General features: G+C 53.3%; 2 protein-coding genes across 2 annotated transcripts; both read left to right on the top strand.

Moving 5' to 3' along the window:
* The first annotated feature begins 4815 nt into the window (after positions 1–4815).
* On the top strand, positions 4816–10183 carry LOC147092847 (uncharacterized). Its single transcript, XM_085976098.1, has 2 exons — positions 4816–6346; positions 7848–10183. The coding sequence occupies exons 1-2, from the start codon at positions 4973–4975 to the stop codon at positions 7878–7880; spliced, it is 1407 nt and encodes a 468-aa protein (XP_085832224.1). The 5' UTR covers positions 4816–4972; the 3' UTR covers positions 7881–10183.
* A 39-nt stretch (positions 10184–10222) lies between these two features.
* On the top strand, positions 10223–22677 carry LOC147092846 (uncharacterized). Its single transcript, XM_085976097.1, has 4 exons — positions 10223–11587; positions 14257–14323; positions 18308–18415; positions 20485–22677. Exons 1-4 carry the CDS (start codon positions 11367–11369, stop codon positions 21604–21606), a joined length of 1518 nt encoding a protein of 505 aa, XP_085832223.1. The 5' UTR covers positions 10223–11366; the 3' UTR covers positions 21607–22677.
* The last annotated feature ends 4448 nt before the right edge of the window (positions 22678–27125 follow it).

The raw sequence follows: 27125 nt of genomic DNA, 5'->3' as shown, positions 1-27125 counted from the left end.
AGACATAACATAAGAAATAGGAGCAGGAGTCGGCCATTTGGCCCCTCGAGCCTGCTCCGCCATTCCATAAGATCATGGCTGATCTTAGATCTCAACTCCACTTTCCCGCCCGATCCCCATGTCCCTTGATTCCCCCAGAGTCCAAAAATCTATCGATCTCAGCCCTGAATATACTCAACGACTGAGCCTCCACAGCCCTCTGGGGTAGAGAATTCCAAAGATTCACCACCCTCTGAGTGAAGAAATTCCTCCTCATCTCAGTCCTAAATGGCCGACCCCTTATCCTGAGACTATGCCCCCTGGTTCTAGACACTCCAGCCAGGGGGAAACATCCTCTCAGCATCTACCCTGTCAATCCCCCCTCAGAATCTTATACGTTTCAATGAGATCACCTCTCATTCTTCTAAACTCCAGAGAGTATCGGCCCATTCTACACAATCTCTCCTCATAGGACAGCCCTCTCATCCCAGGGATCAATTGAGTGAACCTTCGTTGCACCGCCTCCAAGGCAAGTATATCCTTCCTTAGATAAGGAGACCAACACCGTGCACAATACTCCAGATGTGGTCTCACCAAGGCCCCGTACAATTGGAGCAAGACTTCCTTACTCTTATACTCCAACCCCCTTGCAATAAAGGCCAACCTGCCATTGGCCTTCTTTATTGCTTGCTGTACCTGCATGCTAGCTTTCTGTGTTTCTTGCACGAGGACACCCAAATCTCTCCGAGCATCAACATTTAACAGGTAAGAACCCGGGTGATTTTAACTGCCCGCCCGCCAGGTTTCTGCTGAGCGAGTCGGTATTAATAATCGCCTCCCCGCACCCCCCTCCACCCCCCGCTGCTGCCTTCCTCCAATTTCCATCAAGCACAAGGAGGCACAAAGGACAGCAAGGCAGCCCCAACATACGCCTTCACTTTTTTCACTCCCGGCACAGTTCGGGTCCAATCTGCTGGCAGGTTCTTCAGAAAGAATCGTGCTTCATGCTCACTGCTGAAAATCTGTTGGCTTGTTCCAGCCTTTTTTATCTCTGAAACCCCCAACCCCTCCCCTCCCCCGCCGCTTCCTCGCCAGAAAACCCCATCTAACTCCCAGCCTCCCTCTCCTCTGGCTTTCCACCAGCCATCATTAATTCTGTTGAAAGTAGATCTGCCTCGATTTAAAAATTCTCAACCTTGTTTTTCAAATCCCTCCATGGCCTCGCCCCCCCACCCCTATCTCTGTAGCCTCCAATTCTACAACCCTCCGAGATCTCTGCGCTCCTCCAATTCTGGCCTCTTGCGCGTCCCCCAATTTTCATTGCTCCACCATTCAGCTGCCTGGGCCCTAAGCTCTGGAATTCCCTCCCTAAACCTCTCCGCCTCTCTCTCCTCCTTTAAGACACTCCTTAAAACCGAGCTCTTTGACCAGGTTTTTGGTCACCTGCTCTAATATCTCCTTATGTGGCTCAGTGTCAAATTTAGTCTGATAATCGCTCCTGTGAAGTACCTCGGGACATTTTACTACGTTAAAGGCGCTGTATAAATGCAGGTTGTTGTTGAAAAAACCCAATATATTCTGCATTACGTGGTATAGCACTCCTGATAAAACAATGACATCATCAGCAAGGACACGACAGATTTGCTAATGGTCAAAAAACAACAATATTTAGGTGGTTGGCGTGTTGTGCGACGCTGTTTATTTGTGTGTTGTCGATCACAAGATCTGATCATCCTGTTAGCCCTGCTTTCTACCTATGTATATGTATGAAGAAGAAGAAGACTTGCATTTCTATCGCGCCTTTCACGATCACTGGCTGTCTCAAAGCGCTTTACAGCCAATGAAGTACTTTTTGAAGTGTGGTCACTGTTGTAATGTAGGAAATGCGGCAGCCAATTTGCACACAGCAAGCTCCCACAAACAGCAATGTGATAATGACCAGGTCATCTGTTTCAGTGATGTTGGTTGAGGGATAAATATTGGCCAGGACACCGGGGAGAATTCCTCTGCTCTTCTTCCAGTAGTGGCCGTGGGATCTTTTATGTCCACCTGAGAGAGCAGATGGGGCCTTGTTTTAACATCTCATCTAAAATACAGCACCTCCGACAGTGCGGCACTCCCTCAGCACTGCACTGGGAATGTCAGCCTAGCTTTATGTGCTCAAGTCCCATGGAGTGGGACTCGAACCCACAACCTCCATGACTCAGAGGCGAGTGTGCTACCCACTGAGCCACAGCTGGCACTGCTTGCCATGTTTATTAATCGATGGCAAAAATGAACTTCCAAAGTTGAGTTAAATGACCGAGCCACTTATTCATCCACAGCTTGCCTGTCAGAGAGGAGATGGCCGAACGAACTTAGGCCCTTTTTGGAAGTGTTCGGACACGGGTCACACCAGTTGCTGGAGGCTCTTGGAAGAGGCCCTTCGAAGATTGCCAGCCGTGCTTCCCCATCTCAGAATTTATGGTTGAAATAGTAAGGTCTGGTCACGCAATGGGTGTCAAGGCATGAAGGGCCGATGGAGGAAATTGCTTCCGTTATGTTGGCCTTTATTACAAAAGGATTGGAGTATAAGAGTAAGGAAGTCTTGCTACAATTATATAAGGCCCTGGTGAGACCACACCTGGAGTATTGTGCGCAGTTTTGGTCTCCTTACCTAAGGAAGGACATACTTGCCATAGAGGGAGTGCAACGAAGGTTCACCAGACTGGTTCCTGGGATGGGGGGATTGTCCTATGAGGAGAGATTGAGTAGACTAGGCCTATATTCTCTAGAGTTTAGAAGAATGAGAGGTGATCTCATTGAAATGTATAAAATTCTTACGGGGCTTGACAGGGTAGATGCAGGGAGGATGTTTCCCCCTGGCTGGAGAGTCTAGAACCAGGGGTCACAGTCTCAGGATAAGGGGTCGGCCATTTAGGACTGAGATGAGGAGAAATTTCTTCACTCAGAGGGTGGTGAATCTTTGGAATTCTCTACCCCAGAGGGCTGTGGAGGCTCAGTCGTTGAGTGTATTCAAGTCAGAGATCGATAGATTTTTGGATATTAAGGGAATCAAGGGATATGGGGCTTGGGTGGGAAGGTGGAGTAAGATCCGCAAAATTGAACATTGTATTATAAGGGTCTATTGGCAGAAGAGGCCTTGTTTTAAAGACTGTTTTAAAAGAAGCCCAGGAAAAGGGGGCATATAAAATGGCCACCAGACCCCGTGACTAGCTTTTTGGACACTTTAAAATGGTTCCTGCAGTCCCCAGACAGCCTTTGTGGATTCAACCCACAGTAAGTTCTGGAAGCCGTTTCGGAGAAAACGAAACCAGACAGAACCCCATACATATGGATTGGATGCAGATCCAGTCAGATCGGCCTGTAGATAAAGGCCATCTAAATGTTTACCCAGACAAAGGGAAACAGTTTTATATTCATAAGGGGAGCATCAAAGACCCATTAAAGACATCAAGAAGACATTCAAAACAATGCAGGGTCATTCCAGACCAGAGATGGCCATCACTGGCCATCCCGAAAGCAGTTTAAATATAATAACTACCCTGCTGTGCAACAAGCCCGCCAAAAGTTAAACAAAGACTAACCTTGATTTGGCGGGAGATAAAGGCTTCTCTTGAGAAGTATATTTGGGGTCCTGGGGTAGCCATCGAGAGCGATGAGAGAAGAAGCGATCAGCCAGACACGCTTTTGAGCTTGTCCTTGTGAGAGCCGTGGAGAAACATTGACCAAGAAGGGGATTCGAGTCTGTGTCCCGCCCTGGGGTAACCATCGGGAGATCGTTGACAAACCCCGGGCCGCTGACGAGACAAAAGGGCAGCAGCCCTACAGAGGTAACCCATATGAAAATGGTAACCAGCTAGAGACCTCTCCAACCATGGTCAAATAGATGGTCTCCATCCCCGCCGACGTCCAGGCCTGCCAGTGTCCAGCCTGCCCGTGACCTTCACCTCGAGAGAGAGAAAGAGAGAAGTGTGGCGCAGCTTGCTGTGGCTCCACTGACCACGCGGAAACAGGACGCCTGAGGGGATCAAAACGCAGACTTGTTTCAAAACTCTATAATTTTCCAACTGGATTGGTGAGCATGTTTCTGGCCCTTCATAATCGGATCTAGATAGGTTTAAGGGGGTGGGCATTTTGGGTATAATTAACATGAGTTGTTGTCCCTCGATGTTCCGTGTGTTTCCCCATTTCATGATGACGTTTGTAAAGTATAATATGCCTGTATCTATTTTAGTTAGTACTGTATTTTGATTTGTTTTTCCCTCCCATGTACCCTCTTATTTGCTTGCATTTGATTTGTTTTTCCTTATGCAATAAAATTTCATTTCGTTTCATTAAACTTGGTCTATAAGAGTATTCTCTGCATTGTAGTTCCTGCATCTAAGTCCAGTGGCTAGAACCTAAGGGGTGAGTGGGTCGAACCACTCAAGGTTTTACTGTGCAAGAGGGAGAAAGAGGCCTCTAGAGAGAGAAACCTCTGCGATCCAAAGAGGAGAACCCCTTACAGTGGAGACGAGGTAAAAGATCAGCCATGATCTTATTGAATGACGGAGCAGGCTCGGAGGGCCGAATGGCCGACTCCTGCTCCTAATTCTTATGTTCTTACGACCTTCGTATACCACACACTTTCCTGGTCAAATTCCCTAATCTCAGTGTGGAGGTCATATTCAGCAATGCTGAATTGTTGAAGTCCCACGCTTGACTGAATGCTCATTTCAGAGTGAACTGTATTGGCAGCTGAGTCCATGGTCCACTGTACAAATTCATTATCGCATTAATGATCTAAAATTGCCTGCTGGCTTTACTTGTGGTGAGAGCGAGAGAGAAGAGAGAGAGGGTTATTCTGTGACATCTCCGGAGCATTATCTGTGGTCTAATGAGATGGACAACTTTATAGGATATTCCATTTGTCGTAGAGATTGCGTGAAAGTCTTTAAACGGGCAAGTGAGCGACCGCCATTCTCCACTCCGCTGGGACAGTCCCGATGGGATGGAGGTGCCAGCTGGTAAAGAGAAGGTGATGGAGAGATTTTTCAGCCCAGTTCGTCAGCAGAGATTGGAGAGAGGTGGGGCGAGCAACGAGATGGACCTGAGGGGCCAGGAGGGGATGGAAGGTAGGAATGACATGCTCTTCTACTCTTCACTCTCCTCTACATCCTTGTCTTCGGAGGCCAGTGCCGAGGAGGACTCCTTTATGGTCCGCAAGCAACTGGACACCAGGATACACTCTCAGTCGTGCGTGGACGTGCGGACATTTCGCGAGAGCAATGTGGACTCGGACCGTCAAACTTATTCCAGGTTCAGCAGCAGAAGCAAAGGCAGGTTATTCCAGGAGGAGCTTGGGGATGCTACTTTTCACGAGCTGGGTGGTTCGGAACCGAGCCCAGAATTCCCAACCCCCAGACCGCTCAAATATCCTGCTCAGGAGCCCAGACGAAGGAGCCTAAAGAACGGGTCGAGAAATGACAACCTGAGGAAGGCGAAGTCTATGGAAGTCATTGCATTAAAGCTCCTGCATGGCCCCAGCGCGACTCCTGGCCCCACCGCGGGGCGAGCTGTTCCCGGGGCCTCGATCGACGGAAAGAAGCACAAAGGCAACAAGAGGACCAGCGTGGAGCTAACTGCGGCCAAAGAGAGGCTGATGCAGCAGAAGATGAAGTTCTCTCAGTTTTTGGATGAAATAACGCTTCAGGTTTTGAGCCCAGCAAATCTCAATTCCTTAAATTTGAAACCACAGGATCGCGGGTCAGGAGAGGGAATTAGAGGGAAGGGGAATGCAAACAAGAAGTGTAAAGTCAAGGCCGGCATTTCGCAAGACAGCCTAGGTGGCGAAACCTGGCCGGAGGAGGCACCAGGACAGCGCAGGGCGGACAGGAGGGAAAGTGGTAGGAGAAGCACCAGCCCTGACACCGGCCCACCGTCCAGCCGGCAGCCAGGCAATCACTCAGTTGCCATGCTCGCGGATTCAACTGCAAGCCCAGAACAGGGCTCCAACCATCAACCAAGACAAGAAGGACAGAGGCAGGTGGATGGTACTCGGATCTCTGAGCACAGCCCAGGGCTGGCCAAGCAGAACCCACCAGCTACAGGGTGCCACTCCAAACCCAGCACAGGCCCGCACCCAGATATCACGTTGTACATTGAGCAGAACCCAGCGCCGCCGCCGCAACAGAGCGTGCCGCCTGCTCGGTACCGTTGCAAGCAAGGGGGCAGCAAGCTCACCGATTCAGCCTCCAGTCTGGAGAACTGCCCAACTCTCAGCACCCGCCTGGGCAAATACGCCGACTCCAGCTGTAGCCCCGAGGAGTCCTTGGTAATCGAGGGGCATCTGCACACAGCAGGCCCCAACAGTTGCAACACCAAGGTAAGGACATCCCAAAACTCTTCACGGCCAATGAAGTGCTTTTCTTTTGCAAGTGTCAGGTTGGCCAAAGGTGGTGTTTCATTCTGCTCTCCTCAAGTACCTCACGCAAGTGGCCGTTCTTGGTGGGTAGAGTGCGGGCAGGTTGTTGGCCGCAGAGGACATCCAGGGCGTTCCTCACCCGAGACCCACATGCTCACTATCCGGAGAGCAGTCAAGAAATGGGGACCCTGGTTGATTAGCCAACCCAGTTCCGAGATGTACTTGCTTGAACACAGGGTGGGGCGAGCACTTTCGCTGCTAAGCTGCTAGACGTGTGTGATGTGCCTCAATAAATCCGAGACTCGATGTTAGCGAAACAAAACAAGGCTTTTATTGACTTAGAAGGTAAAACACAGAGGAGAATGTATCTTCCATCCAGAGGTCTGCCGTACTGGATGTGCTGCAGGCTGGGCCAGCTTACATAGGAGCCAGGTATGGGCGGAGCCCTACACACAGTACAATACAATGGAAATGAAACTGAAACCAACCACAGTCACAGGCAGAGAAATACTGATGAGTGATGAATGGAATATTTCATCACATTGTGTACCTGCCTCAGCCGTGGCTCAGTGGGCAGCGCCCTCACCTCTGAGTCAGAAGGTCATGGGTACGAGTCTCACTCCAGAGACTTGAGCACAAAATCCAGGCTGACACTCCAGTGCAGTACTGAGGGAGCGCCGCACTGTCGGAGGGGCAGTACTGAGGGAGCGCCGCACTGTCGGAGGGGCAGTACTGAGGGAGCGCCGCACTGTCGGAGGGGCAGTACTGAGGGAGCGCCGCACTGTCGGAGGGGCAGTACTGAGGGAGCGCCGCACTGTCGGAGGGGCAGTACTGAGGGAGCGCCTCACTGTCGGAGGGGCAGTACTGAGGGAGTGCCGCACTGTCGGAGGGGCAGTACTGAGGGAGCGCCGCACTGTCGGAGGGGCAGTACTGAGGGAGCGCCGCACTGTTGGATGGTCAGTACTGAGGGAGCGCTGCACTGTCGGAGGTGCCGTCTTTCGGATGAGACATTGAACCGAGGCACCGTCTGCCCTCTCAGGTGGACGTAAAAGATCCCACGGCCACTACTGGAAGAAGAGCAGGGGAGTTCTCCCCCCGGTGTCCTGGGGCCAATATTTATCACTCAACCAACATCACTAAAAAACCGAAATGCAGCATCTGCAGTATTTTGCTATCATCACTAAAAAACAGATGATCTGGTCATTATCAGATTGCTGTTTGTGGGAGCTTGCTGTGCACAAATTGACTGCTGCGTTTCCCACATTACAAACAGTGACTACACTTCAAAAAGTACTTCATTGGCTGTAAAGTGTGACCTCCCAGACCCTCCGGCTCTGAACGATGAAAGTTTGCTTGCAATCCAACAAGGCTCGTGTTAGCAGAGGTTTAATCAGATGAAGAAATTTGTTACGAAAAGGATTTCACGTTTGGCCAATAATCGGTTCCTTTTGTCTCTCTTTAGGTGCTGCTAACAGATACCCATCGACTGAGGTAAGTGTTTGTTCTCTTTAAGCCCCTGTTACCCTCTCTAACCGCCACTTTTGGAAATATAATAAGTGTAGGACCAGGGAAAGGCTATTACAGGAAACTTTCTGATATCCGGCACTGACGGGACCGAGTTGGTGCCGTACCATCAAAAGTGCCGGACATACCAGCGTTAATGTTGAAACATATGGAACTGAAACGCTCCGTGTGAATCAACAAACCCTGTTAGCTTCAAAACAGTCGGCTGCAGCTGCAAGCGTCTCTAGCTGAAGCTGTTGCTATAGCTACAGACCTTGCAGAGCCTGACTGGGAAAAAAAAAAGCAACGAGAACTAAAAAAACTTATAGAAAACAGCTCCTGATTTTTGCCGTTAGATCGAGTATTCTGGACATATAACCTCCGGATAAACTAAAGTTTCCTGTAAAAGGCAATCCCAATTGGATTAATTTCAACTCTGCCTTTCCTGCATTCTCATCATAACCCCAATCCTTTCTCTCCAAAAAAACATCGATTCACCTGCTCTTTTCTCTTTGGGGGGATCATAATGATTACGTAGAATTACATGGAGTCTACAGCACAGAAATAGACCAGCCCATCTGCTCCGTGCCGGTGTTTATGCTCCACACGAGCCTCCTCCCACCCCTCTTCATCTCACCCCGTCAACATAACCCTCTATTCCTTTCTCCCTCATGTGTTTATCCAGCTTCCCCTTAAATGCATCTATACTATTCGCCTCAACCACTCCCTGTGGTAGCGAGTTCCACATTCTCACCACTCTCTGGGTAAAGAAGTTTCTCCTGAATTCCCTATTGGATTTATTAGTGACTATCTTATATTGACGGCCCCTAGTTCTGGTCTCCCCCACAAGTGGAAACATCTTCTCTACGTCTACCCTATCGAACCCTTTCATAATCTTAAAGACCTCGATCAGGTCACCCCTCAGTCTTCTCTTTTTCCTGATAGTTATAACCTCTCAGTTTCTGGTATCATCCTTGTAAATCTTTTTCGCATCTTCTCCAGTGCCTTGATATCCTTTTTAGTGGGAGAAACACGCACGGAAATGTATTTGTTCTCACTGTTCCAAAACCCAGTTCTAAAGCCAGAACTTCGATCTTTTATGCCCATCTCAAATCCCTCCGCGGCCTCGCCCCTCCCTATCTCTGTAACCTCCTCCAGCCCTACAACCCTCCGAGATCTCTGCGCTCCTCCAATTCTGGCCTCTTGCACATCCCCAGTTTTAATCGCTCCACCATTGGATGGCCGTGCCTTCAGCTGCCTGGGTCCTAATCCCTGGAATTCCCTGCCTAAACCTCTCCGCCTCTCCCTCCACCTTTAAGACGCTCCTCAAAACCGACCTCTTTGACCAAGCTTTTGGTCGCCTGCCCTAATATCTCCTTATGTGGCTCGGTGTCAAATTTTGTTCGATAATCGCTCCTGTGAAGCACCTTGGGACGTTTGACTACATTAATGGCGCTATACAAATATAGGTTGTTGATGTTGTTGCTGTTGTTGTCTAGCGATCCTGCACCCGAACGCTTCTCGGCTCATTATAATAACTCCACCCAGGCTAAAGACTCGCGAAACTCCTCCATATCACGCTTGTTCAAAACAGGTGTAAAATTACTCCCTGAATTTTAGTCATTTCTCTGGTGTTTTATTGGGATTTTTAATTTATTAATCCTCACTGATGCCTGCCCTGTATTTTCTGTATCTTTGAATGCATGTTTATGGTGTTAGCATGGATCATATTAAAAACTGAAACGCTTCCACTATTGCATGAATGGTGGTTAGATGGCTTGCAACTTTAATTTTCATACTTAAAGAGGGAATTTTTTTTATTCGTTCCTGGGATGTGGGTGTCGCTGGCAGGTCCCAGCATTTATTGCCCCCTCGAGAAGGTGATGGTGAGCCGCCTTCTTGAACCGCTGCAGTCCCGTGTGGATTCTAGTTTTTGTAGCGGTTTGTTACAACTGAGTGGCTTGCTGGGCCATTTCAGAGGGGCAGTTAAGAGCCAACCACATTGCTGTGGGTCTGGAGTCACATATCGGCCAGACCGGGTAAGGGCAGTAGATTTCCTTCCCTAAAGGACATTAGTGAACCAGATGGGTTTGTTATGAGAATCTGGTAGTTTCATGGTTACCATTACTGATACTCGGGGCAGGAACTTTCGGGGTTGTAGTCCCGCCTCCATCGAGATGCGGCCAATCCACGCGATTTTAACTTGATTGGCCTTGTTGAGCCCGCCCAGTGGGCTCAGCAGGCCAATTAAGGGCCACCTGGCAACAGGTGACGTCACAGACTGAAATTTCATCTGTCAAGAGATTTTGACAGATGTAATATCAGCGTTTCACAGCTGTTTGAAGCTGTCAAACACTGACAGTCTGACTTCTAACCTGAGTCCTTCTCCACAGACTCAGTTAGAAATCTCTCCTGCACAGTAAGCTGAAGGCTGTCACATTTGACATTTCACAGCCATTCTGCTTTCTGTGCCAGTGAGATGAGGGACTCCCGGAACCTAAAGGAAGGCTGAAAAGGTAAGAAAATGTATGTAAAACTTATTTAATCACTTTAGACACACCAAACACACTTACCTTTGCACTCATGCACCCATCACTCACCTGAACACCGACATCTCGACCCCTCCAAGTCCTTCAACCCGATGGCCCGCCTCCTCTAACTTGGCGTGGTTTGGAGCCGTCGGGAATCCCACACTTCAACATCAAAAATAGGGATTAGGCTAAAAACTGCCTGTTAACAGGCAGTTAATTGGCACCAATGCTTCCCTCCTCGGGTAGGCGGGTCCCAGTGCGGGGCGGGTACCCGCCTCCTTTGAAACTTTGGCATGGAGGCGGGTTTGGGTGCGGGATGGGGTCGGGACCCCCGATTTCAGGATTTTAACCCCCCGCCCCCATGCCTCCAATCCTGACTCCACGGCACAATGAAAATCCTGCCCTAGCTTTTTATTCCAGATTTATTTAATTAACTGAATTTAAATTCCCCAGCTGCCGTGGTGGGATTCGAACTCACGTCTCAGATCATTACTCCAGGCCTCTGGATGATTAGTCCAGTAACATAACCACTATGCTACCGCAACCATTGTTTTGAGCTCCACCTCGCACTCCCCCCCCACCCCCAGCATATTTAGCTACGTACCTCGTGTGAGCTCCTTAAAACCTACCTCTTTGACCAAGCTTTTGGTCGCCTGTCCTAATAGCTCCTTATAATGTGGCTTGGTGTCAAATTTTGTTTGATAATCGCTCCTGTGAAGCGCCCGGGGATGTTTTACTACATTAAGGGCGCTATATAAATGCACGTTGTTCACTTCTGCTCTTCCCTTGCACCCTGATTATTTACACCAATTTTTACGCCAGTAAGATTGGCAGGAAAATTAGGTGTAACTTGACGGGCAAAAAAAACGGGCGTAATTTCGGGAGTGACCTCCCGATTACGTCCCCAGCCCCCTCCCACAGGAAATTCTACCCCCGCCGGAGAGTGGATGGCTGGCAGCTCTTCAAGTGCGGCGGCTGCTAATCTCGGGTGCCGTGTCCCATCAAGGTTGCTGCAGGAAGAGAACGAGGACCTGCAGAGGCGGCTGGCTTGTGCCACCTACAGAATGGAGAAGGCGGACGCGGAGTTCAAAGCCAGCCACGGGCACCTGGAGACGGAGCTGCAGCGGGCTCGGGCCGACCTTGAGGACCTGAGAGAGAAGCTCTGGAGGTAAGTGAGATACGTAGCACGACCCAAAGCTGGAAATGCACCTTGAAGGCACTTGTCATCTCATATAATTAGCGCCGCCCCCCCACCACCACCCACACTGGGGTCACCCACCCCCAGCCAGTCGGGCAGAGCCGGAGATAAATGGACCCGGTTCGATGAGTCCCAGTTTTCTTTTAAGGCTTCTCCCGTCGCTCCCCAGACCTGCCGCGACTGGTCACTAAACGCACCCAAGAACTGAGAGGGTTGAACTAATGGGAAAGACTGAAGGGGGCTGGGAATCTTTTCTCTAAACTGAAGGGTGACCTGATAGAGGTCTTTAAGATTGCGACTGAGGTGAGGAGAAATTTCTTCACTCAGAGGGTGGTGAACCTGTGGAATTCTCTACCACAGAAGGCTGTGGAGGCCAAGTCACTGAATATATTTAAGAAGGCGATAGATAGATTTCTAGACACAAAAGGCATCAAGGGGTATGGGGAGAGAGCGGGAATATGGTATTGAGATGGAGGATCAGCCATGATCATATTCGGAGCAGGCTCGAAGGGCCGAATGGCCCACTCCTGCTCCAATTTTTCTATGTCTATTCTATTATGAAGGGGTTTGATAGGGTAGACGTAGAGAAGATGTTTCCACTTGTGGGGGAGACCAGAACTAGGGGCCATCAATATAAGATCGTCACTGATAAATCCAATAGGGAATTCAGGAGAAACTTCTTTACCCAGAGAGTGGTGAGAATGTGGAACTCGCTCGAGTCCCACATTCTGACCACTCTCTGGGTAAACTTCCTCCAGCATTTTGTCATAACTCGGTCCCTCTGACATTAGGGGATAGGCTTTGTGCTCTCACAGTAACAGGAGGAGGCCACTCAGCCCCTCGAGCCTGCTCCTCCATTCAATCAGATCACGGCTGATCTGTATCCTAACTCCATCTACCCGCCTTGGTTCTGTAACCCTTAACACCCTCGCCTAACAAAAATCTATCCATCCCGGTTTTGAAATTTCCAATTGAATCCCAGCCTCGACAGGGGGGAGAGAATTCCACATTTCCTTTGTGTGAGGAAGTGCTTCTTGATATCGCCCCTGAACGGCCTGGCTCTCATTTTAAGGTTGCGCCCCCTTGTTCTGGACTTCCCCCCACCAGAGGAAATAGTTTCTCTCTATCTACCTCATCGAATTCTTTAATCATCTTAAACTCCTCGATTAGATCACCCCTTAATCTTCTATATGCGAGGGAATACAAGGCTAGTCTGTGCAACCTCATAATTTGATCCTTTTAGCCCCCAGAACTGCACCTCCGACAATGTGGCACTCCCTCAGTACTGCACTGGAGTGACAGCCTAGATCATGGGACCAAGTACTCAATGCCTAATCTGCACTGCACCCCCTCCAAGTCCAAAAACAGGAAGGCAGATTATTATCTGAACGGCAATAGATTGGGAGAAGGGGAAGTGCAAAGAGACCTGGGTGTCCTTGTGCACCAGTCGCTGAAGGTAAGCATGCAGGTGCAGCAGGCGGTTAAGAAGGCAAATGGTATGTTGGCCTTTGTAGCGAGAGGATTTGAGTACAGGAGCAAGGATGTCTTGCTGCAGTTGTACAGGGCCTTGGCGAGACCACACCTTGAGTATTGTGCGCAGTTTTGGTCGCCTTATCTGAGGAAGGATGTTCTTGCCATGGAGGGAGTGCAGCGAAGATTCACCGGGCTGATACCTGGGATGGCAGGAATGACGTATGAAGAGAGATTGGGTCGATTGGGCTTATACTCGCTGGAGTTTAGAAGAATGAGAGGGGATCTCATTGAAACTTATAAAATTCTAACAGGACTAGACAGACTAGATGCAGGAAGAATGTTCCCGATGGCCGGGGAGTCCAGAACCAGGGGTCACAGGCTAAGGATAAGGGGTAAGCCATTTAGGACTGAGATGAGGAGGAATTTCTTCATCCAGAGAGTGGTGAACCTGTGGAATTCTCTACCACAGAGGGCGGTGGAGGCCAGTTCATTAAATATATTCAAGAAGGAGTTAGATATATTTCTTAAGGCTAAAGGGATCAAGGGATATGGGAGAAGGCAGGGACAGGGTACTGAACTTGGATGATCAGCCATGATCCCATGAAATGGCGGAGCAGGCTCGAGGGGCCGAATGGCCTACTCCTGCTCCTATCTTCTATGTTTCTATGCCCTTCCTGAGGTGCGGTGCCCAGAACTGAACGCAGTCACTCCAGATGGGGGTCTTTATACCACTGTAGAATAACCTTGTATTCCAGCCCCCTTGAGACAAGGGCCAACTCTCCGGACAGCGCTCGACCATCTCCCTTGTGTCTCAGTGACCAGAGCTGAACCCAGCGATCGGGGTGGGGGGGGGGGGGGGGAAATGGCCATGTTTTAAAGGGGAACGAGGACGGTGACGTAATAAAACTCACTACGCACTTGGTATGAGCGTAAAGCAAGGCTTTAATCAACTTGTTTCAGAACATGGAGGTCTAGTTGTACTTCACTAGTTCCTTGTCTTACAAAATGTCCCTGTAAAGCTGGGCCCACGCCCGAGTATTTATACTCCTTGGACGGCGCCACCAGCTGGCCGTCCAGCGTTATTTCATAAGTAGTTTCTTGATGATGAGATTTATAACAGACGGTCTGATCTGAATCTGACCTGCTCATTGTGCTCCACCCCACAGGCTACAGGAGAATTACTCCAGCGCACAGCAGGCCAATCAGCTCAAGGAGGAGAAGCTCTACACGATCGTGAGTCACTGATGCTCTTGCACCACTTGCTAGTTTCTCAGGCGAGGCAGGAGGGAGCGGCGGAGGTGAGGGCGAGAACATTACGAGCAACTCGAGTCCTTGGGGTTAGATAGTGGCCGCTCCGTGGCCTTCACACGGCTTCATCGGGGGAAGAGTGCTGACTGCCACTTGTCGTGAGGTTCGTGGGCTGCCCTCCCATCAAACGACAACAGCAACTTGCATTTCTACAGCACCTTTAACGTAGTAATACGTCCCAAGGCGCTTCACAGGAGCGATTATCGAACAAAATCTGACACCGAGCCACATAAGGAGATATTAGGGCAGGCGACCAAAAGCTTGGTCAAAGAGGTCAGTTTTAAGGAGCGTCTTAAAGGAGGAGAGAGAGGCGGAGAGGTTTAGGGAGGGAATTCCAGAGCTTAGGGCCCAGGCAGCTGAAGGCACGGCCGCCAATGGTGGAGCGATTAAAATCGGGGGATGCTCAAGAGGCCAGAATTAGAGGAGCGCAGAGATCTCAGAGGGTTGCAGGGCTGGAGGAGGTTACAGAGATAGGGAGGGGCGAGACCACGGAGGGATTTGAAAACGAGGATGAGAATTTTAAAATCGAGGCGTTGCCGGACCGGGAGCCAATGTAGGTCAGCGAGCACAGGGGGTGATGGGCGAACGGGACTTGGTGCGAGTTAGGACACGGGGCAGTGAGCACAGGGGGTGATGGGCGAACGGGCCTTGGTGCGAGTTAGGACACGGGGGCAGCGGAGTTTTGGATGAGCTCAAGTTTACGCAGGGTGGAATGTTGGAGGCCTACTGATTTTAACATAAATTGGTCAATCTCGGTTCAGGTGTCCCCCCTTGATATTGGAGTTGTGATTTTAGCCAATTGCCTCCCCGCACCTCCTGAAGGCACCGACCCCTGTTGGGGTACGGGATTCACAGGCAATGGCCGCTCTCCGTAGCTCAGCCAAGTGGCCATTCTTGATGTGTGAGCCTAGATGGTTAGTGTCGGCAGGCTATTTGACTAAGGGGGGCATCACAGCGGAGGCCAAGATTGGGGCTTGGCTGTGGTACATGGACAGAGAAGAGCTTGCATTTATACAACACCTTGCCATATCCTCAGCAAGCCCACTTTTAACAAGTGCTGGGTGTTATTCTGTAAAAAAAACCAAAGAGGTTAACTTGCGCACAGCAAGATCCTGCAAAGAGGAAATGGATAATTAATTGATGGTCGTGCTGGTTGAGAAGGATTTTTTTTTGCCACGACACTGGGAAAACTCTTCTTCGAATAGTGGCCGTGGGATCTTTAACAGCCACTTGAGCAAGCAAACAAGGCCTCGGTTTAAGATCTCAACCAAAAGGTGGCACCTCCGACAATGCAGCACTCCCTCAGTACTGCACTGGAGTGTCGGCCTGGATTACCGGCAGCGCCCCTGTAACCTTCTGACTCCAAGGTAGGACTCGCCACCAACTGAGCCAAGCTGGCACTGGACTAATAGTCAGCAGATTCCCACTGTTTAGGCTCATGGAGAAGGATCAGTCAGCAATGGACCGGAGGGTGACCATTGCCCATGGAACCCATACACCAGCAAGAGTCAGTGCCTTCAGGACTGACTCTTGCTGGTGTATGGGTTCCATGGAGCAGGAGCAGGAGTAGGCCAGACGGCCCCTTCGAGCCTGCTCCGCCATTCAATAAGATCACGACTGATCATCGACCTCAACTCCACCTGCCCGCCCGATCCCCATATCCCCTTGATTCCCCTAGGAAAGAAAGGGAGAAAATTGGAGGGAACAATCGAAGTAAACTATCTGTGGCATAGTAAGTTGTGTAGGCGGGAACAGGAAATTACAAAGGGTCGTAGACAGATTAAGTGAGTGGGCAAAACTATGGCAGATGCAGTTCAATGCAGGGAAGTGTGAGGTCATCCACTTTGGACCCAAGCAAGATAAATTGGAGTATTTTCTAAATGGTAAGAAACGAGGAACTGTGGAGGAGGAAAGGGATTTGGGTGATCAGGTACACAAATCACTAAAAGCTGGTGGACAGGTACCAAAAGTAATCAAAAAAGCTAATGGAATGATACCCTTTACCTCAAGGGGGCTGGAATACAAAGGGGGAGGATGTTGTGCTTCAGTTGGACAGAGCTCTGGTCAGAGCCCGTCTGGAGTACATACGAACATACGAATTAGGAGCAGGAGTCGGCCCCTCGTGCCTGCTCCGCCATTCAGTAAGATCATGGCTGATCTGATTACTCCACATTCCCGCCTACCCCCGATAACCTTTCACCCCCCTGCTCACCAAGAATCTATCTACCTCCGCCTTAAAAATATTCAAAGACTCCGCTTCCACCACCCTCTGAGGAAGAGAGTTCCAAAGACTCACCACCTTCTGTGAGAAAAAATGTCTCCTCATCTCTGTCTTAAATGGGCGACCCCTTATTTTTAAACAGTGACCCCTAGTTCTAGATTCTCCCACAAGAGGAAACATCCTCTCCACATCCACCCTGTCCAGACCCCCTCAGGATCTTATATGTTTCAATTAAGTCACCTCTTACTCTTCGAAACTCCAGCAGATACAAGCCCAGCCTGTCCAACCTTTCCTCATAAGACAACCCGCCCATTCCAGGTGTTAGTCTAGTAAACCTTCTCTGAACTGCTTCCAACTCATTTACATCCTTCCTTAAATAAGGAGACCAATACTGTACACAGTACTCCAGATGTGGTCTCACCAATGCCCTGTATAACTGAAGCATAACCTCCCTACTTTTGTATTCAATTCCCCTCACAATAAACAACAACATTCTATTAGCTTTCCTAATTACTTGCTGTACCTGCATACTAACCTTTTGCGATTCATGCACTCGGACACCCAGATCCCTCTGCGTCTCCGAGCTCTGCAATCTCTCACCATTTAGATAATATGCTTCTTTTTTAATTCTTCCTGCCAAAATGGACAATTTCACATTTTCTCACATTATACTCCATTTGCCAGATCTTTGCCTATCTATGTAGCCTCCTTAGGTCCTCTTCACAATTTACTTTCCCACCTATCTTTGTGTCATCAGCAAATTTAGCAACCATACCTTCGGTCCCTTCATCCAAGTCATTTATATAAATTGTAAAAAGTTGAGGCCCCAGCACTGATCCCTGTGGCACACCACTCGTTCCATCTTGCCAACCAGAAAATGACCCATTTATGCCTACTCCCTGTTTCCTGTTAGCTAGCCAATCTTCTATCCATGCCAATATGTTACCCCCTACACCACCGCGTCAGTCCTGGGCACCACATCTCAGGAAGGGTATATTGGCCTTGGAGGGGGTGCGGCACAGATTCACCAGGATGATACCGGGGCTAAAAGGGTTCAATTATGAAGACAGGGTTGCACAGACGAGGCTCGTATTCAACGTTCCCTATAATCTGCTGGTCTGGCGCAGCCCGGAGACCGGCTCTTGCGATATTAAAGTCTGTGCGTGCGCACGCGAAACTGTGAATGGGCCGCACGGCCCACAGTAAATGACGGGAAACGGTGCTTGTATTCCCTTGAGTTTAGAAGGCTGAGGGGTGACCCAACTGAAGTCTTCAAAATGATAAAGGGATTCGATAGGGTCGATATGGAGTGAAATTATTTCCTCTGGTGCGGGGGGGGGGGTGGGGGGAGTCCAGAACAAGGGGGCGTCACCTTAAAATTAGAGCCAGGCCGTTCAGGGGTGATGTCAGGAAGCACTTCTTCACACAAAGGAAATCTGGAACTCTCTCCCCCCAAAGGCTATGGATGCCGGGAGTCAATTGGAGTCTTCAAGACTAAAATCAATAGATGGAGTTGAGGTATAGATCAGCCGTGATCTAATTGAATGGCGGAGCAGGCTCGAGGGGCCAAATGGCCTCCTCCTGTTGCTACGCTCGTACCTGTTTGGGTTGGGAATGGCCATCTGCCACAGCGACCCGCGAACCACTTTCACCAGGCCACGTTTAATTTGAACTTGTCACTGTTTCAGGCTCAAAACATGGAAACAGAGAGAAAGAGCCTCAACCAGCAGATTTCCGAGCTGACCAACAGACTGACCGCTGCCCAGAACACCATCGGAGCCCTGGAAAAAAGGAATGTAAGACTCGTGGTTAAACCAAATGAAGAGATAGTTGAAGCTCGACGGGAAACAACATTTGTATCAATCCCAATCTAATCCCACTGCCCCGCTCTCTGCCCATAGCCCTGTATCAATCCCAAACTAATCCCACTGCCCTGCTCTCTCCCCATAGCCCTGTATCAATCCCAAACTAATATCACTGCCCCGCTCTCTCCCCATAGCCCTGTATCAATCCCAAACTAATCTCACTGCCCCCCTCTCTTCCCATAGCCCTGTATCAATCCAAAACTAATCCCACTGCCCCGCTCTCTGCCCATGGCCCTGTATCAATCCCAAACTAATCCCACTGCCCCGCTCTCTCCCCATAGCCCTGTATCAATCCCCAAACTAATCCCACTGCCCCGCTCTCTCCCCATAGCCCTGTATCAATCCCAAACTAATCCCACTGCCCTGCTCTCTCCCCATAGCCCTGTATCAATCCCCAAACTAATCCCACTGCCCTGCTCTCTCCCCATAGCCCTGTATCAATCCCCAAACTAATCCCACTGCCCCGCTCTCTCCCCGTAGCCCTGTATCAATCACAAACTAATCCCACTGCCCCGCTCTCTCCCCATAGCCCTGTATCAATCCCAAACTAATCCCACTGCCCTGCTCTCTTCCCATAGCCTTGTATCAATCCCAAACTGATCCCACTGCCCCGCTCTCTCCCCATAGCCCTGTATCAATCTCAAACTAATCTCACTGCCCCGCTCTCTCCCCACAGCCCTGTATCAATCCCAAACTAATCCCACTGCCCTGCTCTCTTCCCATAGCCCTGTATCAATCCCAAACTAATCCCACTGCCCTGCTCTCTCCCCATAGCCCTGTATCAATCCCCAAACTAATCCCACTGCCCCGCTCTCTCCCCATAGCCCTGTATCAATCCCAAACTAATCCCACTGCCCTGCTCTCTCCCCATAGCCCTGTATCAATCACAAAGTAATCCCACTGCCCCGCTCTCTTCCCATAGCCCTGTATCAATCCCCAAACTAATCCCACTGCCCCGCTCTCTCCCCATAGCCCTGTATCAATCCCAAACTAATCCCACTGCCCTGCTCTCTCCCCATAGCCCTGTATCAATCACAAAGTAATCCCACTGCCCCGCTCTCTCCCCATAGCCCTGTATCAATCCCAAACTAATCCCACTGTCCCGCTCTCTCCCCATAGCCCTGTATCAATCCCCAAACTAATCCCACTGCCCCGCTCTCTCCCCATAGCCCTGTATCAATCCCCAAACTAATCCCACTGCCCCGCTCTCTCCCCATAGCCCTGTATCAATCCCAAACTAATCCCACTGCCCTGCTCTCTCCCCATAGCCCTGTATCAATCACAAAGTAATCCCACTGCCCCGCTCTCTTCCCATAGCCCTGTATCAATCCCCAAACTAATCCCACTGCCCCGCTCTCTCCCCATAGCCCTGTATCAATCCCAAACTAATCCCACTGCCCTGCTCTCTCCCCATAGCCCTGTATCAATCACAAAGTAATCCCACTGCCCCGCTCTCTCCCCATAGCCCTGTATCAATCCCAAACTAATCCCACTGTCCCGCTCTCTCCCCATAGCCCTGTATCAATCCCCAAACTAATCCCACTGCCCCGCTCTCTCCCCATAGCCCTGTATCAATCCCAAACTAATCCCACTGCCCTGCTCTCTCCCCATAGCCCTGTATCAATCACAAAGTAATCCCACTGCCCCGCTCTCTCCCCATAGCCCTGTATCAATCCCAAACTAATCCCACTGCCCTGCTCTCTCCCCATAGCCCTGTATCAATCCCAAACTAATCCCACTGCCCTGCTCTCTCCCCATAGCCCTGTATCAATCACAAAGTAATCCCACTGCCCCGCTCTCTCCCCGTAGCCCTGAGTGCCAACAGGCTATTCGACCGTGTGGGGATTGCAGCCGGGCTCCCCCAACACTGCCATGGGGGGGGATTTGAACTCATATCTCCAGATCACTGGTCCAGTATCATAACTACGCTACCAATTGTTTTGGGCTCCCCCCCTCAGCATATTTACCTTTGTTCTCTTGTGTGTTTTTTTTCCATACAGCTACCTCCTCAGGTTCCCTCTCTGCTGCAGGAGATGGCCTCCACAGATGGACACGACCAGCTGGAGACGAGTTTTACTCAGTCGTCATTGCTTGATGACTCCATCTTCATCCCACCCGCCCCGTTTATGGATGAAGGGCCTGAAACGGATGCCAGTCGTGCGGACCGGCCAACACTGAGTGCAGGAGAGCCCGGGGCAGGAGCTGAGCAGTTACACAGTAGAGCGGGGGGCACCGTCCCAGAAGACGATGGCCCGCCTTGTCCAGGGGAGCAAGCCTCCATGGCCAGCCATGTGGAGCCAACCAGGCCGCCGCGGACAAGTGGAACGCCGGGTCCTCACCGGCTCACGGCTTTCACTCCGTGGAAACCGTGCCCGAAAGCCATCCCCGCCCCAGAATGGCCTGAGACCCCGAGAGGCAATGGGCCTCGAGCAGCCGGAGGGAAAGCAGATGAGAGACATCTGCCCTCACGCGCCGCAAGCCATGACGACCCGTTCGGCCCCATTGCACCGGAGGAATATCCAACCGCGGCCACCAGCGCGGCGAGGCAAGGGAGGAAACAGGAATTCGACCCTCACACACTCCAGCCACCGCCCACCGAGAAAGACAGGGATCCAAAGTCGCAGCACCTGCTGAGCGGCCCGTGGGGGGAGGTCAGCTGCTTGGCAGGCTCCGAGGACGAGACCTTGGACAGCTGGAGCGATACCTTTGCCGGCAAGGTCCCAGCCGCCGGCCAGCAGCTGGACTACCGTTCACTGCTGAACGGCTTCCTGAGGGCGCGCCAGCGCAATGGCGGCGGTTCGGCGAGCCACTCGCCGTCCCCGGGCCCGCGAGGGGCCGACCGCGAGCCGTCGCCCCACTCCGCCCTCGCGGAGAGCAGGCGCTGGGCAAGCCGGCGCGATGAGGGGAGCGGGCGCCGGCTCTCGGAGGACGGCGAGCGGGGCCGCGATGAGCATGCTCCGCGGCGGGCGCCGGAGGGCGTCAGGCCCACTGGAGCCCCGGAATGTCTGAGCGCGGATCCAGGGGCAACAGTGAGGGCAAGACCCTCTGTTAAACACCGTCCACCCATCGTTCCCAGGAAAGGGATCAAGGGATATGGGGAGAAGGCAGGGACAGGGTACTGAGTTTGGACGATCAGCCATGATCGCATTGAATGGCGGAGCAGGCTCGAGGGGCTGAATGGCCTACTCCTGCTCCTATCTTCTATGTTTCGATGAAACACAGCAACCAGGCCATGCATGGGCCAGCTGCCAGGGACCACAACTTCTGAAGGAGTCGTGTGACTCCCACCGTAAGGAGGGGGGTCTCCAGGAGGCTGTATTTGGAGACGGCTTTGCGTTATAAAAGAAAGCAGCCAACAGCGCATGCGTGATACTCCATCCATCGGCCGCACTTGTAAATACAAATGACCTGAGGCCCCCTGCTCGGGAGGTAGCGGAGACGTACTTGTGGATGAGCAGTTAGTGCCACATTAACTGGCTACACTCCTGCTAAGCAGGGCACCTTACCCCAATAGCATCGGAACATCGTTACGCCCAACCATGTGTGAAAGAAAGAAAGCCTTGCAGTTCTATAGTGTCTTTCACGACCACCGGACGTCCCAAAGCGCTTTACAGCCAATGAAGTACTTTTTGAAGTGCGGTCACTGTTGGAATGTAGGAAACGCGGCAGCCAATTTGCGCATAGCAAGCTCCCACAAACAGCAATGTGATAATGACCGGATCATCTGTTTTTAGAGATGTTGATTAAGGGATAAATATTGGCCCCAGGACACTGGGGAGAACTCCCCCTGCTCTTCTTCGAAATAATTTCGTGGGATCTTTTACGTCCATCTGAGAGAGCAGACGGGGCCTCGGTTTAACATCTCACATGAAAGATGGTACCTCCGACAGTGCGGCGCTCCCTCAGTACTGTCCCTCCGACAGTGCGGTGCTCCCTCAGTACTGCCTCTCCGACAGTGCTGCGCTCCCTCAGTACTGCCTCTCCGACAGTGCGCCGCTCCCTCAGTACCGCCCCTCCAACAGTGCGGCACTCCCTCAGTACTGCCCCTCCGACAGTGCGGCCCTCCCTCAGTACTGCCCCTCCGACAGTGCGGCGCTCCCTCAGTACTGCCCCTCCGACAGTGCTGCGCTCCCTCAGTACTGCCTCTTCGACAGTGCGGTGCTCCCTCAGTACTGCCTCTCCGACAGTGCTGCGCTCCCTCAGTACCGCCCCTCCGACAGTGCGGCACTCCCTCAGTACTGCCCCTCCGACATTGCGGTGCTTCCTCAGTACTGCCTCTCCGACAGTGCAGTGCTCCCTCAGTACTGCCTCTCCGACAGTGCGGTGCTTCCTCAGTACTGCCCCTCCGACATTGCGGTGCTCCCTCAGTACTGCCCCTCCCACAGTGCAGTGCTCCCTCAGTGCTGCCCCTCCGACAGTGCGGCGCTCCCTCAGTACTGCCCCTCCGACAGTGCAGCACTCCCTCAATACTGCCTCTCCGACAGTGCGCCGCTCCCTCAGTACTACCCCTCCGACAGTGTGGCGCTCCCATAGTACTGCCACTCCGACATTGCAGCGCTCCCTCAGTACTGCCCCTCTGACAGTGCGGCGCTCCCTCAGTATTGCCCCTCCCACAGTGCGGCGCTCTCTCAGTACCACCCCTCCGACAGTGCGGCACTCCCTCAGTACTGCCCCTGCGACATTGCGGTGCTCCCTCAGTACTGCCTCTCCGACACTGTGGCGCTCCCTCAGTACTGCACCTCCGACATTGCAGCGCTCCCTCAGTACTGCCTCTCCGACAGTGCGGTGCTCCCTCAGTACTGCCTCTCCGACAGTGCTGCGCTCCCTCAGTACTGCCTCTCCGACAGTGCGGTGCTCCCTCAGTACTGCCTCTCCGACAGTGCGCCGCTCCCTCAGTACTGCCCCTCCGACAGTGTGGCGCTCCCTCAGTGCTGCCCCTCCGACATTGCAGCGCTTCCTCAGTACTGCCCCTCCGACAGTGCAGTGCTCCCTCAGTACTGCACCTCCGACATTGCAGCGCTCCCTCATTACTGCCTCTCCGACAGTGCGGTGCTCCCTCAGTACTGCCTCTCCGACAGTGCGGTGCTCCCTCAGTACTGCCTCTCCGACAGTGCGGTGCTCCCTCAGTACTGCCTCTCCGACAGTGCGCCGCTCCCTCAGTACTACCCCTCCGACAGTGTGGCGCTCCCTCAGTACTGCCCCTCCGACATTGCAGCGCTCCCTCAGTACTGCCTCTCCGACAGTGCGGTGCTCCCTCAGTACTGCCTTTCCGACAGTGCTGCGCTCCCTCAGTACTGCCTCTCCGACAGTGCGGTGCTCCCTCAGTACTGCCCCTCCGACATTGCGGTGCTCCCTCAGTGCTGCCCCTCCGACATTGCAGCGCTCCCTCAGTACTACCCCTCCAACAGTGCGGCGCCCCCTCTGTACTGCCGCTCTGACAGTGCGGCACCCCCTCAGTACTGCCCCTCCGGCAGTGCAGCATTCCCTCAGTACTGCCCCTCCGACAGTGCGGCGCTCCCTCAGTACTGCCCCTCCGACATTGCGGCGCTCCCTCAGTACTGCCCCTCCGACATTGCGGTGCTCCCTCAGTACTGCCCCTCCCACAGTGCGGTGCTCCCTCAGTGCTGCCCCTCTGACAGTGCGGCGCTCCCTCACTCCTGCCCCTCCGACAGTGCAGCACTCCCTCAATACTGCCTCTCCAACAGTGCGGCGCCCCCTCAGTATTGCCCCTCCCACAGTGCGGCGCTCTCTCAGTACCGCCCCTCCGACAGTGCGGCACTCCCTCAGTACTGCCCCTCTGACATTGCGGTGCTCCCTCAGTACCGCCCCTCCGACAGTGCGGCACTCCCTCAGTACTGCCCCTCCGACATTGCGGTGCTCCCTCAGTACTGCCTCTCCGAAAGTGTGGCGCTCCCTCAGTACTGCCCCTCCGACATTGCAGCGCTCCCTCAGTACTGCCTCTACAACAGTGCGGTGCTCCCTCAGTACTGCCTCTCCGACAGTGCTGCGCTCCCTCAGTACTGCCTCTCCGACAGTGCGGTGCTCCCTTAGTACTGCCTCTCCGACAGTGCGCCGCTCCCTCAGTACTACCCCTCCGACAGTGTGGCGCTCCCTCAGTGCTGCCCCTCCGACATTGCAGCGCTCCCTCAGTACTGCCCCTCCGACAGTGCGGCGCCCCCTCTGTACTGCCGCTCTGACAGTGCGGCACCCCCTCAGTACTGCCCCTCCGACAGTGCAGCGCTCCCTCAGTACTGCCCCTCCGACAGTGCTGCGCTCCCTCAGTACTGCCCCTCCGACATTGCGGCGCTCCCTCAGTACTGCCCCTCCGACGTTGCGGTGCTCCCTCAGTACTGCCCCTCCCACAGTGCGGTGCTCCCTCAGTGCTGCCCCTCCGACAGTGCGGCGCTCCCTCAGTACTGCCCCTCCGACAGTGCAGCACTCCCTCAATACTGCCTCTCCGACAGTGCGCCACTCCCTCAGTACTACCCCTCCGACAGTGTGGCGCTCCCATAGTACTGCCACTCCGACATTGCAGCGCTCCCTCAGTACTGCCCCTCCGACAGTGCAGCACTCCCTCAATACTGCCTCTCCGACAGTGTGGCGCTCTCTCAGTACCACCCCTCCGACAGTGCGGCACTCCCTCAGTACTGCCCCTCCGACATTGCGGTGCTCCCTCAGTACTGCCTCTCCGACAGTGTGGCGCTCCCTCAGTACTGCACCTCCGACATTGCAGCGCTCCCTCAGTACTGCCCCTCCGACAGTGTGGCGCACCCTCAGTGCTGCCCCTCCGACATTGCAGCGCTCCCTCAGTACTGCCCCTCCGACAGTGCGGCGTCCCCTCTGTACTGCCGCTCTGACAGTGCGGCACCCCCTCAGTACTGCCCCTCCGACATTGCGGTCCTCCCTCAGTACTGCCCCTCTGACAGTGCAGCGCTCCCTCAGTATTGCCCCTCCCACAGTGCGGCGCTCTCTCAGCACTGCCCCTCCGGCAGTGCAGCATTCCCTCAGTACTGCCCCTCCGACAGTGCGGCGCTCCCTCAGTACCGCGCCTCCGACAGTGCTGCGCTCCCTCAGTACTTCCCCTCTGACAGTGTGGCGCTCCCTCAGTACCGCCCTTCCGACAGTGCGGCGCTCCCTCAGTAGTGCCACTCCGACAGTGCGGCGCTCCCTTAGTACCGCCCCCCGACAGTGCAGCGCTCCCTCAGTACTGCCCGTCCGACAGTGCGGCGCTCCCTCAGGACCGCCCCCCGACAGCGCAGCGCTCCCTCAGCACTAGTCGTCCGACAGTGCGGCGCTCCCTCAGTACTGCCCCTCCGACAGTGCTGCGCTCCCTCAGTACTGCCCCTCCGACATTGCGGCGCTCCCTCAGTACTGCCCCTCCGACATTGCGGTGCTCCCTCAGTACTGCCCCTCCCAGAGTGCGGCGCTCCCTCAGTACTGCCCCTCCGACATTGCGGCGCTCCCTCAGTACTGCCCCTCCGACATTGCGGCGCCCCCTCAGTACTGCCCCTCCGACATTGCAGTGCTCCCTCAGTACTGCCCCTCCCAGAGTGCGGTGCTCCCTCAGTGCTGCCTCTCCGACAGTGCAGTGCTCCCTCAGTACTGCCTCTCCGACAGTGCGGTGCTTCCTCAGTACTGCCCCTCCGACATTGCGGTGCTCCCTCAGTACTGCCCCTCCCACAGTGCAGTGCTCCCTCAGTGCTGCCCCTCCGACAGTGCGGCGCTCCCTCAGTACTGCCCCTCCGACAGTGCAGCACTCCCTCAATACTGCCTCTCCGACAGTGCGCCGCTCCCTCAGTACTACCCCTCCGACAGTGTGGCGCTCCCATAGTACTGCCACTCCGACATTGCAGCGCTCCCTCAGTACTGCCCCTCTGACAGTGCGGCGCTCCCTCAGTATTGCCCCTCCCACAGTGCGGCGCTCTCTCAGTACCACGCCTCCGACAGTGCGGCACTCCCTCAGTACTGCCCCTCCGACATTGCGGTGCTCCCTCAGTACTGCCTCTCCGACACTGTGGCGCTCCCTCAGTACTGCACCTCCGACATTGCAGCGCTCCCTCAGTACTGCCTCTCCGACAGTGCGGTGCTCCCTCAGTACTGCCTCTCCGACAGTGCTGCGCTCCCTCAGTACTGCCTCTCCGACAGTGCGGTGCTCCCTCAGTACTGCCTCTCCGACAGTGCGCCGCTCCCTCAGTACTGCCCCTCCGACAGTGTGGCGCTCCCTCAGTGCTGCCCCTCCGACATTGCAGCGCTTCCTCAGTACTGCCCCTCCGACAGTGCAGTGCTCCCTCAGTACTGCACCTCCGACATTGCAGCGCTCCCTCATTACTGCCTCTCCGACAGTGCGGTGCTCCCTCAGTACTGCCTCTCCGACAGTGCGGTGCTCCCTCAGTACTGCCTCTCCGACAGTGCGGTGCTCTCTCAGTACTGCCTTTCCGACAGTGCTGCGCTCCCTCAGTACTGCCTCTCCGACAGTGCGGTGCTCCCTCAGTACTGCCCCTCCGACATTGCGGTGCTCCCTCAGTACCGCCCCTCCAACAGTGCGGCACTCCCTCCGTACTGCCCCTCTGACATTGCGGTGCTCCCTCAGTATTGCCTCTCCGACAGTGTGGCGCTCCCTCACTACTGCCCCTCCGACATT

This window comes from Somniosus microcephalus, unplaced genomic scaffold, assembly GCF_052327205.1.
Source record: "Somniosus microcephalus isolate GS21.2 unplaced genomic scaffold, FLI_Smic_1.0 unresolved_chr2, whole genome shotgun sequence".
Taxonomy (NCBI): domain Eukaryota; kingdom Metazoa; phylum Chordata; class Chondrichthyes; order Squaliformes; family Somniosidae; genus Somniosus; species Somniosus microcephalus.
Note: the sequence above shows the minus strand (reverse complement) of the source record. Positions and strands in the feature narration are given on the sequence as shown.

Excerpts from the sequence above, each read along its gene's own strand:
- LOC147092847 (XM_085976098.1), top strand. The coding sequence starts at position 4,973 with ATGGAGGTGCCAGCTGGTAAAGAGAAGGTGATGGAGAGATTTTTCAGC. Across the intron at positions 6,347-7,847 it reads CCAACAGTTGCAACACCAAG|GTGCTGCTAACAGATACCCA; the intron begins GTAAGGACATCC and ends GTCTCTCTTTAG.
- LOC147092846 (XM_085976097.1), top strand. The coding sequence starts at position 11,367 with ATGGCTGGCAGCTCTTCAAGTGCGGCGGCTGCTAATCTCGGGTGCCGT. Across the intron at positions 14,324-18,307 it reads AGGAGAAGCTCTACACGATC|GCTCAAAACATGGAAACAGA; the intron begins GTGAGTCACTGA and ends TCACTGTTTCAG. Across the intron at positions 18,416-20,484 it reads GAGCCCTGGAAAAAAGGAAT|CTACCTCCTCAGGTTCCCTC; the intron begins GTAAGACTCGTG and ends TTTTCCATACAG.